At 41.2% G+C, this 18,465-nt stretch overlaps 2 protein-coding genes across 4 annotated transcripts in view; one reads left to right on the top strand and one right to left on the bottom strand.

Annotated features, from left to right (window-relative positions):
* The window catches only part of FMN2 (formin 2), a 164,675-nt gene extending 155,054 nt beyond the window's left edge, over positions 1–9,621 (top strand). The window contains exons 17-18 of the mRNA XM_075042186.1: positions 5,723–5,804; positions 7,205–9,621. Of these exons, the coding sequence (XP_074898287.1) occupies positions 5,723–5,804; positions 7,205–7,231 (109 nt within the window). The 3' untranslated portion in view covers positions 7,232–9,621. The remainder of the gene's footprint in view (positions 1–5,722; positions 5,805–7,204) is intronic.
* Positions 9,622–12,552: 2,931 nt separating this feature from the next.
* The window catches only part of GREM2 (gremlin 2, DAN family BMP antagonist), a 40,261-nt gene continuing 34,348 nt past the window's right edge, over positions 12,553–18,465 (bottom strand). For 2 of the 3 annotated variants that reach the window (XM_075042048.1, XM_075042047.1), the window contains exon 2: positions 12,553–15,407. In XM_075042048.1, the coding sequence (XP_074898149.1) occupies positions 14,900–15,406 (507 nt within the window). In that variant the 5' untranslated portion in view covers position 15,407 and the 3' untranslated portion in view covers positions 12,553–14,899. Of the gene's footprint in view, positions 15,408–15,510; positions 15,726–18,465 lie in introns of those variants that run through there. The other variant, XM_075042049.1, reaches the window with a different exon arrangement.

Here is an 18,465-nt window from a genome sequence, read left to right as displayed (position 1 = left end):
TATGTTAAAAAATACAGAATATCTGCAGAAAAATGTCTTTTGGGTTTCATGGACTATACTGTCAAACTGTAAAAGTAATGTCTGTCTGAGTTTATCGTGGAAGATTTTGTGAGCAGCTCCACTCTCTAAGGCATATAACCTTCCAGCCTTCTCGCTGTGCTTACATTTGTCATGTCATAGTGCTCGCTAGTGAAGTGTAAGGCTACCAAGCCTAGATGGAGCCAGTAGGAAATGAATCTGTCTGCCACAGATAGTTCAGACAAAGTTATTAATGCTTAGTGGCAGGAAAGTGGCTGCCCCCCTCAATGGATTGAATGATGACAGAAAGTCTCTAAGCCTTGATAAGGTTGTGGCCAGGATGGCTTTTTTGTCTAGAAGGTAGATAAAGATACTCTGTCTTTTAGGTTTGGAAGGATGTCTGGTTTCTTTTTCCTGTGTGCATGCCAACATGTAACTTGCTTATTCATCTTATAAACTGTCTTTAAACTTAATCATAGTTTGTACATGTTTGTCTCACAATAAATATAAGGTAGAAGGAGGTGAAAGTGCTGGGGAAGAGTTTTTATTATGAAGGAAATAAGAAACTACTTCCTTTGTTATGGGTGATGACTCTGATTCTTATTAAGTAGCAGATTTCAAGACCTTAATTCTTGGGCTCTGTAAATGACTGGCTGTTCATTCACTTGTAGATTTATTTTTTATTATTTTTTTTTTTAACTGATCCACGGATTGCCAACTGTTGTACGTTTCCTACATGTTTTCTTATTGTGGGGGCTGTTTGGAAGTATATCCTTTCTGAAATAATGCAAGCAATGCTTTAGCTAAATTTAATATTTAAGGAGATCCATTTGTTCAGATTCGAGTTATGAACAGTCTTACTAAGTATTTATAGAATCTGCCCTGGGCCTGATGTTGGGTCCACTGCTGTTTAATACCTCTGTTCTTCAGATTACTACAGTGAGAATTAAGCAACTCTCTGGTTGTCTATGCTGAGAAGACTAGTTTTTAGGACTATGTTCTCATTAAGACAAAATCAAGAAATTATTTGGGAAGAGTAACAGGCAAAAATTGTTAAAGGTAATGCAGCTGATGTTATCTTTCCTAGCAAACTGATACACTCACTTTTAAGCCAGAATTGACATGAGATGGGACAGGAGTTGATAGCAAATGAACCAAAGTCAGTTTACTGAAAGAAAGTTGAGTTTGAGAAGCAGCTGAAAAGTATGAAGTGAGATGGTCTGAGCATCAGTCTAGCAAAGAAGCTTAGCACGCTGTCAGCTTGCAAATTATTCCCATCACACTTACCAAGTTAACTGTATCACCTGGCTTCTTGAAGAGCACACCATGTCCCTTGTCACCTCCATCTTACTCACCTACTCTCAAATCATGCCTTGAGCATCTGTCCTGCTTCTGAGTATTTGGTTGCACTTGAGAGCAATGGCTCTATAAAGGGACCAAACAGCCTCTATAACAGAAAGTATTAGCGTAGAACTAAATAGTTTAAGTAAAAACAGATTTTCAGAACAATAAATCAATCTATACAGATGCCTGCCTTTGCCTAAGGGTCATAATCGTCAGGAACTGGGGAACACCCACCTTCCTGAGACTCTTTTTCCACAGCCTCTCCCGGTGGTAGCCTATCTTTCCACACAGGGCCTGACAATCGAATCCCCACTCCTTTCCTAGGAATGTCTTTTTAACTGTTTCATGCTCTTTGAGATTTTTGTGCTCTGCATTGGCAGAGCAGCAGTGTCGCTTTGGCCTGCAGCCTGGAAGTATGTCATTGTCTGCATTTGCTTCCCCTTTTGTGACTGTTGGGAGGCTCACAGATTCATAGCTCTTGTGTTGTTTTCTCCAAATATCCTCTTCCCTCCTCCCAGTATTGAATTAGATGCATTAATTTCTTCATGAAGCTCTAACGACTCACCATAGTTGAATAGTTAACCCAGTCTTCCTGATATAACCACTAGTGCTCATACAATTTTTGCACCTTTTGATCTTAGGTTATTATCTTGCACCCCCACGCTGAGCAGGTTCTCACTGAAGTCAGTGAGAAGTAGTGCAGGAAAAGCGTAAGCAAGAGGAAGGTAGGCAGGAATTAGCCACTGTGAGAAATACAACTTGAACCAGGCACGAGTTGACAGAAGCAAGATGGTTTTGCCTAAATCTGGTTAGCTTCCCACCCATGAAGATGAAGAATCATTCAGGGCCAGTGGAGAAAACCCAAGAAGTTGACAAAAAATCAGCAGTGGCAATTAAAAGTTATTTTCCAACTGAATTGAGACTATTGCCCTTACTTCAAAGGTAACCTTTTATCTGCTTTTCTAGATCTTGCAGTTTAAATGGTACTGATGTTCGTATCAAAACACATCCTTTGCTCTTCCAGAAGCATCAGGTTATTTTAATTTTACATTTAATAAAATCCTAATTTAGCTGAATGATCAGTCTTCAGAAAATACACTTGCACACTCTAGAAATTGATGCCAGTTCCGTTGGTTTATGATTTAGCACTGTGGAAGGCTAACAATTGCCTTTGTCTCTATATTTCACCAGTCTGCCGATTTTTCTTTTATTGATACTGCTGTAGATTTATACAGTTCTCCGTGCTTCCAGTTTTAACATGGTCATAAACTAAGCCTCCTAACAATGAGCCTTTGGTGTGCTATCTTTACATTTCTAAGGACATTCCTTGCTGAAGAAACATACGTGTAGGTTGTATTGGCTTCAGTAAGGCTCTATCCAACCACTTTAATCTTCCTGCACAGAGAGCAGGATGGGGGCCAAGAGACAGCGAGCTGTCCCAAACCCACACAGTGAGTCAGTGATATGGTTGGAACTGGAACTGAGCGGCTGCTAGCTCTCAGCTTTGTCTTAAGTGCATTAGGGAGTAATGCTTCTCATCTTCTGCATTCCCGTCGGTATGAATAAATAGGCTCAAACTCCAAGGAATTTCACAAAAGCTCCCAAAAACTTGAGGACCGCAACCATACTAGTGAGACCAGAACCTCTTACATAATCCTAGAAAAATGGGTGGCACAAGCTTAAGGCTGTCATTTATCAGTCTGGAAGTTGTGGATCATTTTTTCAAGCACAATCTAAGGGACCCAGAAGTTCTGATGTCCTCCCTCACAGAGTGGCATTGTTAGTAGCATTTTGCTGTTTCAAGTGGAGACAGCCTTTCTCCAAATTGCTATTTCTCTAATAGAAGCAGAACACTTTAGGGATGTTATGCTGACAGTGGCACTTAACATGACCCGCTTTTTAGAAAATAACGCCTATCACTGCATTGTCAACGGTTGCATTCAATATGAGGATTTTTGATTTGAATTAACATGACACCCACAGAGAGCTGTGCTGTCTTATGACCTGGTATGTTAGGCAAGCAGTGGGTAATCTGTCCTGGACGGGGGATATTTAGATGGGACAAAGACTGGAACTAAAGATTCCCTGACATTTCCTGAGAATAACATCTGGATCTGTGTGAACTGGTTTGGTAAATATTTTTGTATGTTACATATGCTGTCATTTGCATGATGAGTAGTCTGAATACCTGCATATATTACATTGCTTCTATAAAACAGTCATTTTGATAACCTCAACAGTACTTGTACAGTCTCTGAGATTTGACACTAATTTACTCCCAAGTAACATTTCATTTTCTTATTTAAATGATGTCTACCAGTGAAGAGAGCCAGTTATAGTTGTATCTGAAAAAAAGGAAATTTGTAAGAGTGGCTTTTGATGGGTTGGAATGTGTCTGACTGTTTGGAAAAGATCATGGGAAGATCAATGTCACAGATACTTTTCCTCCTTTGGATGTAAGTGGACACAAAGCAGAAGAAAAGGTGGCATTTTAGGAAAAAGAAAATGTCTTTGAATTTTACTGCATTCTGTATCATTCCCATAAGCTTCTTTTTAAAGCTATCACCACATTTTGGCTGCCACTTTTACTGAATCTATTTAAATATGTTTTAAAGGTGAATTACTTGGCTGTTTGACATTTTTGTTCTATATTATGCTGCAGCAATCTATCTGATTTGCAGTCAGATAGAAAGTGTTACAACTTGAAAATAATAGATTTCAAAGCCTTTTTTTCCCCCACCTGTGCACGTAAAGGTCTTCCTACATTAATAAAATATAAGGCTATCAAATGAAGGGAGCAGCTTGTTGGAAGTGCTAGAAAAGAACTGACGTTTAAATTAATTTTTGAAAGTATAAATTTGAAACTTATGAAAAGAACGAGGTGTGTCTGGTGAAGTTGGATAAAGGAGAGATGAATGTGAAGGCGTTTTTTTTTTAATGTGCTTAGCAGACCCAGCTGGAGACTTATTTTCAAAATCTGGCCCTTACCACACACACAAAAATATTTAAAAATAATAGTAACACAAAGTCTGATTCTCACATTGCCCTGTGTAGTCTCAGTGAAATAGCAGACATGCAAGTAGTCTGGAGATGAACCGCAAGGAGCCAGCCAAGGATATATCATTTCTTCAATATCATTTTACTGTTGTTTCTTTTTTCACTGTTGGATACTGATGAAAAGGCAGAATATGTGCCATCTAAAGTCTATATTGTTGGCAAGAGCAAGCCAATATAGGATTTACATTTTTATTTTCTACCTTCTTATTTATAAATAATATTCTCATCTCATAAAAAAAAATTACACATCTCACACCACTTAATGCCATCATATAGGAAGGATTTATGTAAGTCTTTGAAGCTCAGAGAATTCATAACTTAAATGTGTATTATCAGTGTTTCAATAACCATGTGTGTTTGTAATGTTGATCTACAAAAAGAGTAAAAATGGTAAAGAAACATTTTACAGTGTGCCATTGAACCCACCAGACTGATTCTGGCAGGCTCCCAGTCTGAGTATAGCCCTCTGCCTTTCACAGTTTGTTCCCTATCTGCATGACAAAAGGGGCATTTATCTCGCAAAAAATGTGGCATTTGGTGGCATTTTACAAGGCCCTAATTTGATACCATTTGCCAAGTAAGGAACACTAAGAAGTGGACCCTCATTTCTGGAACCTGCTCTTCTCTTCACATCCAAGCAGCCCAAGTGCATTCATCCTCACCGAGGTCATGTAAGCCTTGGTGCTCACCCTCTGCTTTGGAAAGAAAGATGTGTGCAGTGACATGCACCACCTTGGTTGTAAATGTCATGTTCCATGGCAATTTGCCATTTTGATTTTCAGTTAGGGAGTGGAGACTGGAAATATAGGTTAAGCTATTTTGCCATTTTAAATACAAACAAAATTAGGTGAAAGGGAAGATAGTCTGGTGAGAAATTTGTTTAAACTGTAGTTGAAGTACTGAGGTTGGGAATGGATGAAGAATGATTTTTAAACAGTCATAAAAAGAAAAGGAGCTTTCTTAGCAGTGTTTGGTATGAATTCTCTGAAAGGTAAACTTCATGTCAACCAGTGTATTTTAAATCCTGACACATCTGAATCTTCAACTACAGTAAGTACTGATTGCTTTTGTAACTAGAATTGATTATGCCATTGATTATGCCTGTCCTTGTAAGTGCCAGAGTCTGATGGTATGGCAACAACAGCCACAGAGTGCAAGTGCTATTTTTGGTGTTTGCTAATGAAAATATGGGGAATAAAGTTATCCACCTGTGTCCTCAGGCCTAAATTTATAAGTTATATACTGCACTGTCTTTGGAAATAGTTTTGCTCTACAGGAATATTTATAAGTTTTGTCTCTTCAGAGTTAAAGAAGCAGAGGAGGTCTGCAGGCAGAAAAAGGGGAAGTCGCTCTACAATATAAGACCAAAACATGACTCTGGAATTGTAAGTAGAAATTGTAGCAATACTTCTGTTCCCATCAGTTGTTTTACCTTTTTCTCTTTGCATTTTTAGATATGTTATTCCTGATGTACTTTTTTGTTCTGGGTTGTTGGGTTTTTTTAATGTTTAACATTTTCATAAAAGGTGTTAGATTAACAACCTTGAACACTGCCTATGAATATTACTCCACAAAATAGATGTAGCACAAGCAAGAGCAGCATATTATTGCCCCACCCTGCCAATCTGTCTGCATCCCAGTCGTGGTGTTGGTGGTCCTACAAGGCAGAAAGGCAGTTCCAGTTCAAGCTTATTCATTTTGTATTCGCTCTCTTTTCTACAGTTACAAAATGTAAGGAAGAATTGTGATAGGTACACATTTTTCAAGTTGGATCCCTGTCTCAAATACTAGTGGCTTCTGTTCCACTGATCTGGATTTGTTTGGAATAGAAACGCTAGAAAAAGATAATACTGTGCTCTCACCATTCTTCTGAAAACAGATAAATAACTTCAGTGATAGTAGAAGAGTACTTCTAGTCATTCAATGAAACTTTTCCACTATGATTGCCTAAGCATTGCTAGGATCATGACTGATTTTACAGAAAATGAATATTCCTCTAGTGAAAAATTAGTCTGGCACTCCGTATTAAAATTAGACCTGTAGCAACTGGCCATCAATTACATTTGTAAAATATTATAACAGATTCATGTGTCCATGTCCCTGTCTGCCCCACTCGGGCCAAAGGCATGATTTCTTTCTTTTATGCTTTCTAGTCATGGCTATGTTACTGTGACACATCCTTGAAATGAAGCAGGAGGTAATTCACTATATTTGAACTAACATAATCTGACACAGGAAGAAATAATACTGCATTTTTTGTTTCTTATTCTGAATATTTAGGGACAGTTGGCTGTGATTAATGCCACAAGAAATGTAAATGGAGTAACAGCTTGGTTAGGAATGATAAGCCAGATTTTATTTTATCAATTTTATTTGAAACCGGTTCAAGATGTTATTTAAAAAAAACAACCCCGAACTAACATTTATTTGGATTTCTCTATCTCACCTATATTTTGCTGTATGTAAAGACACTGAGATTATTTTTTTTTTTTAAGAAATAGCTGTAGGCTTAATTATTCCTGTATCATTATCATTATTTGCACTGAAACTGGGACTTTCAGTGTTACTGAAAATTTGATAGAGTGAAAAAGAAAGTAAACAAAATATTTCACAAGCAGTGTGTTGCTGCAGTCTTCTTCAGTTCTAGCTTCAAAGGAAATTTGTGAAGTGAATTCTACAGTAAGTATAATTGAACATTAGCCTATGTATTTCTGTGCTTTTCATAGTTGTGTGAGGTGGTTTTATGTATACTCAATTCTCTACTTTTTTTTATTTTATTTTTCAGAAAGCAAAGATAAGTATGAAAATCTGAGAGAAGAAAAGCAAAAGCCATTGTTACCTGGTTACCAAAACTCAACATGCCTGTGGGTGGGGAGTGAGGGGGAAGGAAACTACATCATCCTGATCATTTGCTTTCTTGACCTTTTTGAATTTGCTTTTTGTTCTCTAGAGTTTTCCACCAATTGATGTGTTATTGTACATTCATTCACGAATGTAATCACTTTAATGGAGTGCCCAGCAATAGACTAGGTATGGACTTGAAACACCTTCCCTGTACTCTGTATCTCCTTTGCCACTCAAAAATGGTATTTTGTAAAGTGTATGGTATATTCCAAATAGGCCAAGTCAGCATGCATAAAAAGTGGCATCTGCATCAGTTCTGAACATGCTGAAAACTACATTAAGTTGAACTTCATAAGAATGCTACTCGATACAGTAAAACATTTCCATTCCTACTGGCAACATCTGTCTAACACAAATACTTCATGGCACTGCACTTAGATTAGGGAAAGAAATGTTACTCCTAGTGAATTGTTTGTATCCGTTTCATGTTGGCATTTGTAGTTTGTATTTTGAATCGTTAAGTGCTGTTTATACAGTATAATCAATGCTTTCCCAACTTGTTTGGTTGCCCTCCATGATTAAATATTTGTGGAACAAGATGTTTACTGTAACTATCTTTAAAATCAATAAGGCAGCATATTTTTACTTTATCTTTTGCCAGATAGTGAATGCCAGGTGGTAAGGGGGTCAGAAATCCAACATTAAGAAAAGAAAAAGAAAAAAAAAGAGTAAGTGAAAAGCAGGAAAATACAGAAAAGCACAGAAGTATGATAGAAAGTATGAGAGAGATTTGGCTATTATAGTTTGTTAATATATAAAGCAGCTAATACTTCTACATGAACTTTAGAAGGTATAGTATAGTCTTAACTACTGATCACTTAAGTCAGAGAGGCTTTTGGCAACATGTACATGACTTCCCTTTTGGAATTAGCTTTACAGTTAATTTAAAACTCCTTTAGAGAGCCATTAAAAGATGCACATGGGGATTGACGCTTATGGAAAACAGTAGCCAATTCTAGTGACAGAACATAGACTACCAACTAATTGACATCGATTTCACACTTAACAGAATTGCAGACTTTTCCTCCAGGCTTTTGGTGTCCCTGACTAGGAGGTTAATGATTGAAATCTATGACTTAGGGCTTCCATTTTAGACCACATGCTTAATACCTATTTGCAATCCAGAATTTACTATATCAGTTTTGATCTGCTCAGCCGATAACAACCCCTTCCTCCAGTCCTAATTTAAGAGCCCCGAACCAATCAGCCCGATTGATAACATTTTTCTTTCAAAGCGCACTTTTCCTGAAAGCAGGCTGTGTGTGCAACTGAATTGGATGCACATGCTCCACAGCCTTGGAGCCTGAAAGACACTGGGGTAAGGCAAATGAGCTCTAACCTGCTGGGTTGGGTTATTCCCTGTCTAATCTAGCACATCAAGAGACATTCCTAGCTGTCCAGAGGCTAATGTACCCTACAGGGTGTCATAAAAGGAAGTGCGAAATATGACCTCAGGAATCTGTTTTTCTTCACATATACCAAGCACTAGAAAAGATGGTTTTTTCACTATGTGAAAAGCAAGTCTCCTGTTGCTGACAAACCTATGTGAAAATCTGTACTTGTAATAATTTCTGGCAGGGATATAAATTACCAAGAATGGAGTTCTAAAATTTTCTGTTGATGGGAGTAACATTACTATTTGGGGAAGTGAAAGAAGAGATTATTTGCTGTTACAACTAACTTATGGAAAAAACTTTAAAAAATAAAGCTATTTTAATGGCACTGATTCAAATCCATGTTTGTATTTATGTAAACAACAGTCTTTTCCTCTTAACTTTGCTCCTAAGTGCAAGGATACAGTAGCATGTTTTCATTTGTAGCCTTCCTGTTCCCTTCAGTTCCTACAGTATGTATATTACTATACTAAATGAAATAATAGATCATCTAACAAAGATCACTATGTGCAATACTGTATTTAGTGTTTCTATTTCAATTTTTTTAGAATGTTAATTTATATGAAAATAAAAGGAATAATAACGAAATAACTGCCTTCTCTCTTCACTGTCAGGCTATGCTGTAGTTTGCTAGCAACCGTTTGCTCCCCAAGCACCACATCCTGTTCAGGCTCCTGTGATCAAGGTAAAACCTTTGTGAAGAGATCGGTGGAAACAGGGCTTCTCTTCCCTTGCCTTTTGGAAGCACAGTGACAGTAATTCCCAGTTATGTGGATATATTACCTTTTCCCCAGGTGGTGGTAGCGAGGAGCTTCAGAGTCCTTTACCCAATCAGACTATGTATCACTCACTCCTCTGGCTTGTCCGAGCCTTCCAGTAGTGCATTTGGCTCAGGTTTGTAACCTGTTCCTACTAACACTGCCTACGTAACAGTCTCAAGAAATTGCTGTTAGGGTAACAACATGCATTAAAAAGTATTATCTGCATATTATAATGTCTTCATATATATATATATATATATGTTTTATATCATTAAGTGTTGTCCAGCAACCTCGTAGGACTGTCACATACACACATTCTACCCTTTTCACTGGATCTGCAGCATGGATGCAAAAAGTTATTTGCAAACCTCTCTCTCTCTCAAGAACAGCATTAAGGGCTGACTGCAGCTGGTGGTACCATGTTATGATCCTAAGATACAAGCTGCTACATAGATTTTCCCCTCTCATTTTACTGAGGCCCAACCTATTTGGTTGAACATGTCTCTCTTTTATATAGCTTCTCCCCAGCCTGTTTTCAAACACCCATACAATGTGAAGTAGCCCACTATGTGCACCACCAAAGCTGACCCACAGCACTCCCAGAGCGGATTCCCAGCATAAGTTTCACCACTGCTCCTTTTTTCAGTGGCACACTCAGCTTTTTACAGAATTCTGGACTAACTATGTTTGTTTGTTTGTTTGTCTGGGTGTGTTTTAAAGACGTCAAACACCCCATTGGTCCCCTCTTCCCCCCCATTTACTGAAACAACATCAATTTGACTTAGCTGTAATTTGTACTACAATTTGATTTAGCTGTAATCCTGCAATGTAATCCTCATGGACAAAATTCTGAGCCTTTGTTGATCACCAACACCACATATCACTCACCATTTCTTAAACAAATGCAGCATCTAAATAAGGGCTTTCATACCTGAGCACCAGATGTGACTTACTGAGAATAACAGTCTGGTTTTTTATGAGGAGCTAAAAAGATTCATGTTGTTTTGCTTGCAAATTAAAGCCTTTCACAAGCGTGGTACTTTGTCACGTGTCATGACATGGTGGTGGTTAGCTTTTTTTGTAGCACCTTTCATCATCCCAAAGCACTTCCAAAACTTAGTTAAGTATTAACCAACAGTGGCAGTGGGAATACAATTAGTGACATCTTCCATAGACTGATGTTTTTTCTTGCCCAGGTTTTCAGTGACCCGCTTAAAAAGTTGGAAGCAGTTATTAATTTAATTGAGAGAAGATATAGCAAGCCTTTGCATTGCAATTATTTTGTTGCATCCTCTAGGTTAATAAGCAAAGACAAGTTTGTGGCAAGTCCATTATTACAGTTAAGTTACACCAATTTTAAACTGCTATGGACAGAATAAGTGAAAACTGATGGAGCTAAGTTTTTCTGGAGACAGTGTAAACAGGTCAGCAATGGGAGGAGGCAGAACACCATGCCTCAAACCATTCAGGTCTGCCACCCATCAATCAAATGGGATTCACGTTACAGAACAGGTTTTCCAAGAGATTCTCTTGCTTATGACAGACCCATCTGTACCTGTCCTGTACCTGACATTCACCCAACCTACTTGTAAAGGCATCCAAGGGCAAGTCTATTGCCTCAAAAAGATGGTGTCTTTCTGAAGATAAAGGGTCCCCCTTGAGTCAGCACTGGTTTTTTTCATTTATTTCCAGCTCAAATTTAAGCTCTTAGAAACTCCATTTGTTACTCACACCAAACTGGGCCCCTGCCGAGGCAGCAGTCCTATGGTGGTAGAGCTTAACGTTTACTGTCCCCCTCCTTCCTCTGTTCCACACCACCACTCTAAGAAATATTGGATCTATCTGAGCTAAAGCTTTTTTCATCTACCTCAAGAGACTTGCCTTGCTCTTGGATGGCCTGCACAAGGGGGAGTTTTTTTGGATTACAGCATGTGCCTCTGGTACGGTGGTTCTGCAGTCGTGCAGCAAGAGGCTGGGAGACCTGGAGCTGGAGTGGAGGCTGTACCGCAATCAGTAGAGGTTCAGGTGGGTGCTGTGCTGCAAAGCTACCTGCAAAGCAGGAGAGTGGCTGAGGGACGGGTGGAAACGAGAGAGGGGCGGTGGAGAGCTGGCTGCCTGAGCTCCTTTTGGGCCGACTGAGAGAGGCACTTGTGAGTTCTGAGCAGAGGGCCCTGACCACGCTTAGGTAGCTAAAGCACAGCCAAACAGTAATTCACTAAACCAATGCCTACTCAAAAAAAGAAAAAGTCCCCAAACCTATTAAACTGCTGAACTGTGAGAAGATTTGGGCAAGAGATGGGGAAGGGAGAGAGCAAAGTGTTCCCGCAGATGTCAGTTATAGTGCCATAAAGGACACAGCCCTCCCTTGCTAGTTGCGGTCTAGGTGTTCCTGCTTCTTTCCAGACCCATGACAGGCATCTCTTCTGGTCACAGGGAGGCTCGTTCCTCACTGTGAGAACTCCCTTTCCTCACCAAGGTTTTCCTTCAAGATTATTTTGCAACTATCGTTTCTCTGGGTTGGAAAGAAAAAAATAAAAAGAAAAAACCAAAACACTACCCTACCTTTGGAGAGACATACAGTGTACTCACTCAAGAGCTGATAGCAACCATTAAAGCTCACCTATATCTTCAGAGGTGGTACTTTTTTTTTTTTTTTCTTTCCCCTATGAGTAGTTTGGTGCCTGTTACATATGGATCTAGCTATATTTTAAGCAAAACTACTTAGGTCAGGGTAATAGTTACTTCTCTTACCACAAATGATGCCAGCAGTTCAGCGAGTGGTGGAGCTTTGGTTGTCTGCTTGCCAGGCAACCAAAACCCCAGAATTTGTGCATGCAGAATCAACTCCAGAATCTAGGATTAGTGCCATTTTTTTTCCCCTCTTGCCTTGTAGGTAATTTTGAGAGGGGGGAGGGGGGGGAACAACGACAAGTGAAGACAGGTTTTCCCAAGCTGTCAGGGTGAGCCACCCTTTACCTGTATCTGGTAGGATCAAAAGGAAGCCAGAGAATATACTGATTAGAAAGCAGTTGGACACAAGGTGTTGAAGCAAAGCCCGTACACCTGGATGCCATATAACCCTAGAGGAGCTTTATTATTTAATCTATAATTTAATAGTAGACCTATAAAATAATTACATTATACTTAAAGCATTTCTTCATTTTTTGTTTTCTTTTATAAAACAAGAATTAAATACAGTTTTAACCATTACAAGCTCAACTCAGTTTTTACATAAACACAGCTCCTAGAAGGAGCTTTAAGCTGCAGCATATTCATATTGCAAACTGGTGAAAAACCCAGGCAGGGCATAGCTTAAAGATAAAGATTCTTGCACATTTTTCCTAACTGAAGTTACTAGGGTGCTTTTCTCTCTAGTCCAAAATGCCTGACTTTCAGTTCATTTCTTTCAAGCGGAGACTGAGATCCCTGGAGTCTTCACAGACTACAGCTATCGCCACCTTCTCCCCCCACCCCAACCCTCTCCAGCCTAGACCGAACGGTGCCCGTTCGGTGGCTGGCACGACGCTGGCAGCACAGCAGCGACAGCCTCTAAAGCAATCCCTGTGCGAGGAGCCTCCCTGTGCACTTCTGACACGCTGAAAGATCACAGCAGAAAAGCCACGGCCGTTCACGTAACGGGGCTCACGGACCTGACCAACCTCATCCTGCCCGTGCCAATCCCCGTAAACCGCTTGGTGAGCTCTCGTGGAGCTCAGTCCTGAAAGCCTCTTAGAGCAGCCTGTCTCGCATAATAGAGACCTGTGGCACTACAGCCCTGGCTGGCGAAAGTGCTAACCGCATTAACCCCTTGAAGTGGCTGCATGGGAAGAGGCTGGTGGGAAAGGGCTCCCACGGCAAGCTGGTTTCACTAGATGCAGATGCTGAACTGTGAGACATGCATCAGGGAGTCGGCGTGTCATTTTTAATTTGTAAGCTTCGGGCAATTGAGCACGCATGGGCTTTGGTTTGGGGGAAGGGGCTGGTTTGTTTTGAGACGTAGGATTTGGATGCAGCTGGGACTAATAGAGATCAGAACTGTAACAAATGGGATATACAGGACATGCTAAACTCCATCAGCTGAATGACAATGTAGCATGGAACTGCAAGTGTTCACCAACACTGATTATGTAGGACTCAGAAACTGAGTGGACCACCAGTACTGTAGCAATTACAACTCACTCTCCCTGCTCCTACAGCTGTGACCCATTCCAGGGCACTGACTGATGGGTTTGTCCTTTAACACTAATACATTAACATCGTTTCCAATCATGGGAGAGACACCACTCCCAAAACCTGATGACACTGATGTAGCTTTTGTATTCAGTCCAGCAATGACCAAATTTTGTCCTTTGTGCGACAGTGCTTTTATACCTTATGGGAAACATCGTTCCTTTAAGTGTTCTCAGCTCCTCTCCCACTACCCTCCCGCCTTCCCCGGTCTGAGCAGGCATAAATATAAGGTCATAAATGGATGTTGTTCTTCTGGGAGTAAGAAACACACACAATCTAACACACAAAAACCTACCGAAAGCCTAGTTAAACCACGTCCATTTAAGCCAGGCAGCTGACCTAGCAACCAAGTCTCTTACTCAACATCTTTTAATCTCTGGCATATTCTGCCACAAGCAAAATATACATGGCTAGGTCTATAATACTTTAAACAGCTGTTTACTATAGCTAGGTTACAAAATAAACACTGCTGCAGAGACCACATGTTCGATATACTCTAACCACAACAGCATCAGAACCCACCCTCAGTCTGCTCTGTGGTCACGGTGGCTGACCCAGCGCCTCGCCCTCTCCCCCTCGCTTCTTATCTGCTCTTCAGACAACAAGCCCAGAGCCGTTTGTCATTGCACAATTAAAGTTGTCTTAAGGAGATGAGCCTCATTAGAGTCTCACTTGCTTTTCGCACGTTACTCCTCATTAGTCTCCCTCATCTGCGTCCCCCAGTCCTGGGCAGTGCCCCAGCACTTCCAAGTGGGAGCGGCAAGCTCCGGACCAAAGCACGGGGAAGGTGTTCTCGTCTTGTGGAGGGGACTGGAGTGTAGGGCAGAGGGCTTTACTCCACACAGTGGAAACATTTAATGCTGGATTCAGCCAACTGGTCACTTTGATGATCAATCCCAACTTCTGGGAGCCTGCTCCACTCCAGAAGATTCAACCACCCGGTGATATTGGAAATACACTGAAACTTTGTGGTGAAGTGCCTAACACAGCTCTTTAAAAAGCGTTATTCCAGTAGGCAAGTCACGAGGAGCCCTTCCTTGCTGAAGAGATGCCTCCTGAAAGAAAACAAAACACACAAAAAAAAGGAAAAGAAGAAACAAACCAACAAAATGTGCAGTCTGCTCAGTGGGAGAGGAGAGGCAGCAGTAAATCTGATGGGGGCAAGACCAAGCAGTAGCTACACGCCCGCTCTCACAGTTTGCCCGAGTTGTTAAGATTCACAGACATGCACCGGCACTGCTTGACCTTCTGGATTTTCTTGAGTCGGAACGGTGGGTCCAGCTCCGGGCACTCCAGCTGCACGGTCGAAGAGGTGACCTTGTGCGGCTTGCAGAAAGCACAGGACTGGAAGGACTCCTCCTCTTTTTTCACGTGCCGTGGTATGTAGAAGGAGTTGCACTGCCCATAGCAGAAGCGGTTGATGATGGTGCGGCTTATGCAGCCCTCCTCGCTGACAGTCTGCCGCAGGGGCTGCGTCTTGCACCAGTCGCTCTTGAGGTACTTCCTTTCGGTGACCACCAGGGCCTCCTGGCTGGAGGCCAGCACCTCCTTATTCAGCTGCTGCCTCCGCTCCGAGTGGTTGCTGCTGCTGTCTTTGTAAGGGGAGGGAATGGCGCCCGCGGGACGGTTTTTCCTGGTGTCTGTTACTCGAACCAGCGCTGCCATCAGACAAATGGACAAGGCGAATTTCCAAATCATCCTGCAACGGCAACACAAGCAGCTGTTAGGAGAGACGCATTTTCAAACCACAGAATTGTGACGGAGTTGAACTTTACGCCTGCTTTTAGAAGTGGAGATCTTACCGCCTTTGTAATCCCACCACTCTTCCTAGGAGATTAGCTCTACTCTAGGGCGATTATTTATCGTGAAGAGGCCAGGCCCCGCGTTAAGTCACATCGCTTCCCCCCTGCTGCCGCCGAGCTCTCCAACTACTCTTTTTTTCCCCCATAGGGACAATGCTGCTTTGATCGCTGAAGCAGTGGTTTCACAGAAGCTTCAGCCAGAAAGGTCTCCTCCTTCTCTGTGAAATCCTGGGCCAAACAGCTGGGCAAAATCCTGGCTAGCGAAGGCTCAGGAGACTCCTGCCAATACTGTGACAGCTGATTTGGGGACGGCGAGGCGAGGGGAAGGGCATACCAGGTTACACAAGGTGAAGTCCCGTCTGCCTCTCCAGCCCCCGAGTCCCTGCCCAGCCTCGTTCCACACAGAAGTAGCGAGAGGTGTCCAAAAGCATATTTTTATTACTTTAAATTGCTTCTGAAGTTTCTTGGGGCTTTTATGGCACTTACAGGCTTGCATTTGTTGTCTTTGTGGGAGGCCGAAAACTTGATGGATTTATTCGTGCAGTAAGAGGAAACGCTTAAACACAATTTTGAGGACTTCATTACTACAACGCCTCTTAGGCAAATGGTTTAAGAAGGTTTGTAAACAGGAGAGAATTCAATATTTATTTTAGATGTTAAGGAATAGGGTAGAGCATAAGCCAATTGCTAAGTTAAAATAGTCAGCCAGTTGGCAGAAATATTTTTTCCTATGGTTGTCTATTACGATTTCGTGTTCTGTGGAGCATCTCTTACCAACTCTTGGATCTTTATCAACTACTTGTCCAATTCATTTTAGTAATATGTGTCTCGATGTGCTTCCAGGATATCAGAATAGACGTACTAAATTTCCTCATAAAGCCAATGCTCACCAGTGAACTGCCACAACTCATTTGACAGTTCATTTCATGTTGCTCTCCCTGGGAAGGGAGAACAGAGGGTCTCTAGGGTGCCAGAAGTGAGTGCAGCCCAGAAGCTTCCCGTTAGGAGGTAAGGACACTTCAAGTCTTTCTAAAAGCGCTCTGCTTACCTCTGTTCTTAAAGGTCTGTATTTTTGTAATAGCGTACAGAGGAAAGATTCATTCCTCTCTTCCCAGTAAAGCTTCAAATCCTTCCAAGTAATGATTTTTTTTTCCTTTAGAGTGATGCCAAGATAAAAAAAATACCATCTCACCAGTAAATATACATGTCTAACACTATAGACACTTGAGATGTCGCATAGGTATTCCTAATGTGAAAACATGCCATTTTCCAAAGACACCAACAGATCAAAAAAGTGTTTGCAGCAAACCTGCAAGAGAAGATGACAACAGCAGTAACAAATACTTCTCATCTAACAAAGTAGACCTAACGTATTTAACCCCTGTGGAGATAAAGAGAAGGAACTACTGTAGCAGACTAGGTGAGATAACATCCCTTTATGTGATTTTCTAAGTTTACGAGACCACAGTGTCAGACTTTGACTAAATTTGTAAGGGGAGAAGTTTGAAGTGCTGAAGGAAAGGAAAGTGCTAATCCTACAGCTGTGAACAGAAGATGTTCTGATGCAGAGTTAAATTTCACCAGATTGCGTGCTTGAAACAGAACCACCTTTAAATGGAAACCAGTATTTCTAAAACCCAACTAAGCTCATTCATCTGCAACAACGCTAGCTGCCCACTGACACCCATTGTAGCCATGGGTACTTTAAATCAGTGGCCTATTTTCACACTGCTTAGCATTCAGCACACAAGTCCAGAAGTTTTGTCCAGAGTCTTTAAATGAAGCAAGACTAGACTTGGCTTTGCTCACAGGTATTGTCGCCAAGACCACTGGATGTCAACCCACACAGCCAGGCCAAAACCTAATCAGGTAATTAGTTTCAGTTGAATATAGTGTTCCACGCTTCCTTTCAAACTGTTCTCATGTTATTCTGCACTGAAGGCTGCATTTCAGTAGTAGATAAAACAACTGATCCCTGCTGCTTTGTGTTTTATATAGAAAGGGAAGGAAAAACCCCAGGAGTTACAAGCCTATATCTTCTAGAAAAAGACAGAGGTGAGCTCTCCACAAGATGCCTTATGCCAACACTCCTCGGGCGTACTCTTCTACTCTTCTCTTGAAACGCAAGCCCGCAGAGAAGTAACTACTGTCCTTCAGGGAGGGAGTTTGGTCCTTTTCAGCTGGGATATCGCCTCTCCAGTCTCATTTATCTGATCCTGGCGGGGAAGAGGACGGTACAGGTCCAGAGGCACATCAGAAGGAGAGACGCACTCTTTCTGCCACCCCTTCCTCTTTTCTTTGGAAACCCTGTCTTACCACACCCACACACTTCTCATCACAAAATGCAAGTTGAAACAGTTTCCCTTTCATGTCAAGGATGGGGTCAAGTAGAAATCCTATGTAGGAATTCAGGAAAGCTGACAGAGCTAACAACTCAAAGTCTACAATAGAGAAATATTATAGTAGCTTTCTAATTACTGAAATAGTTTTATGTAGGCACGGAGAACAACAGAGTAAGTAGGATTTATTCAGTAAGTCTACGTTTATAACTAATAAAGCATTATTAATCAAAGCCACTATTGTAAGGTTATAAACCAAAAGCTACAGTACATGCTAGCAAGTACTTCTATAGACAGGTAGGAATGCACCACCTATTTCTGTCATTGATCCTTATCAAACCTGTACCTTAAAATGTTTACATAATAGAATAATAATCTATTTTACACTAGCAGGTCAAATGTGCATCCTGTCAGATCGTGGAATTTCTAATCACAGGGTTGCCCCTTACTAGCCTGCAAATCACCCCTTTCTAAGCCCTGGCACACAAACCCCCTATTCAAGCAAGTAAGGGTGCAAACAAGGTCACCTGGTGCCAGCAACATGCCAAGGACTACATATATTTTCAGTGCTCACATGCAAAGAGAAGAGAAACCTCTGTTCTCAGAGAAACAGAAC

The sequence above is a fragment of the Buteo buteo genome, chromosome 12, assembly GCF_964188355.1.
Source record: "Buteo buteo chromosome 12, bButBut1.hap1.1, whole genome shotgun sequence".
NCBI lineage: Eukaryota > Metazoa > Chordata > Aves > Accipitriformes > Accipitridae > Buteo > Buteo buteo.
The sequence above is the reverse complement of the archived record's forward strand: the minus strand, read 5'-3'. Positions and strand labels throughout refer to the sequence as shown.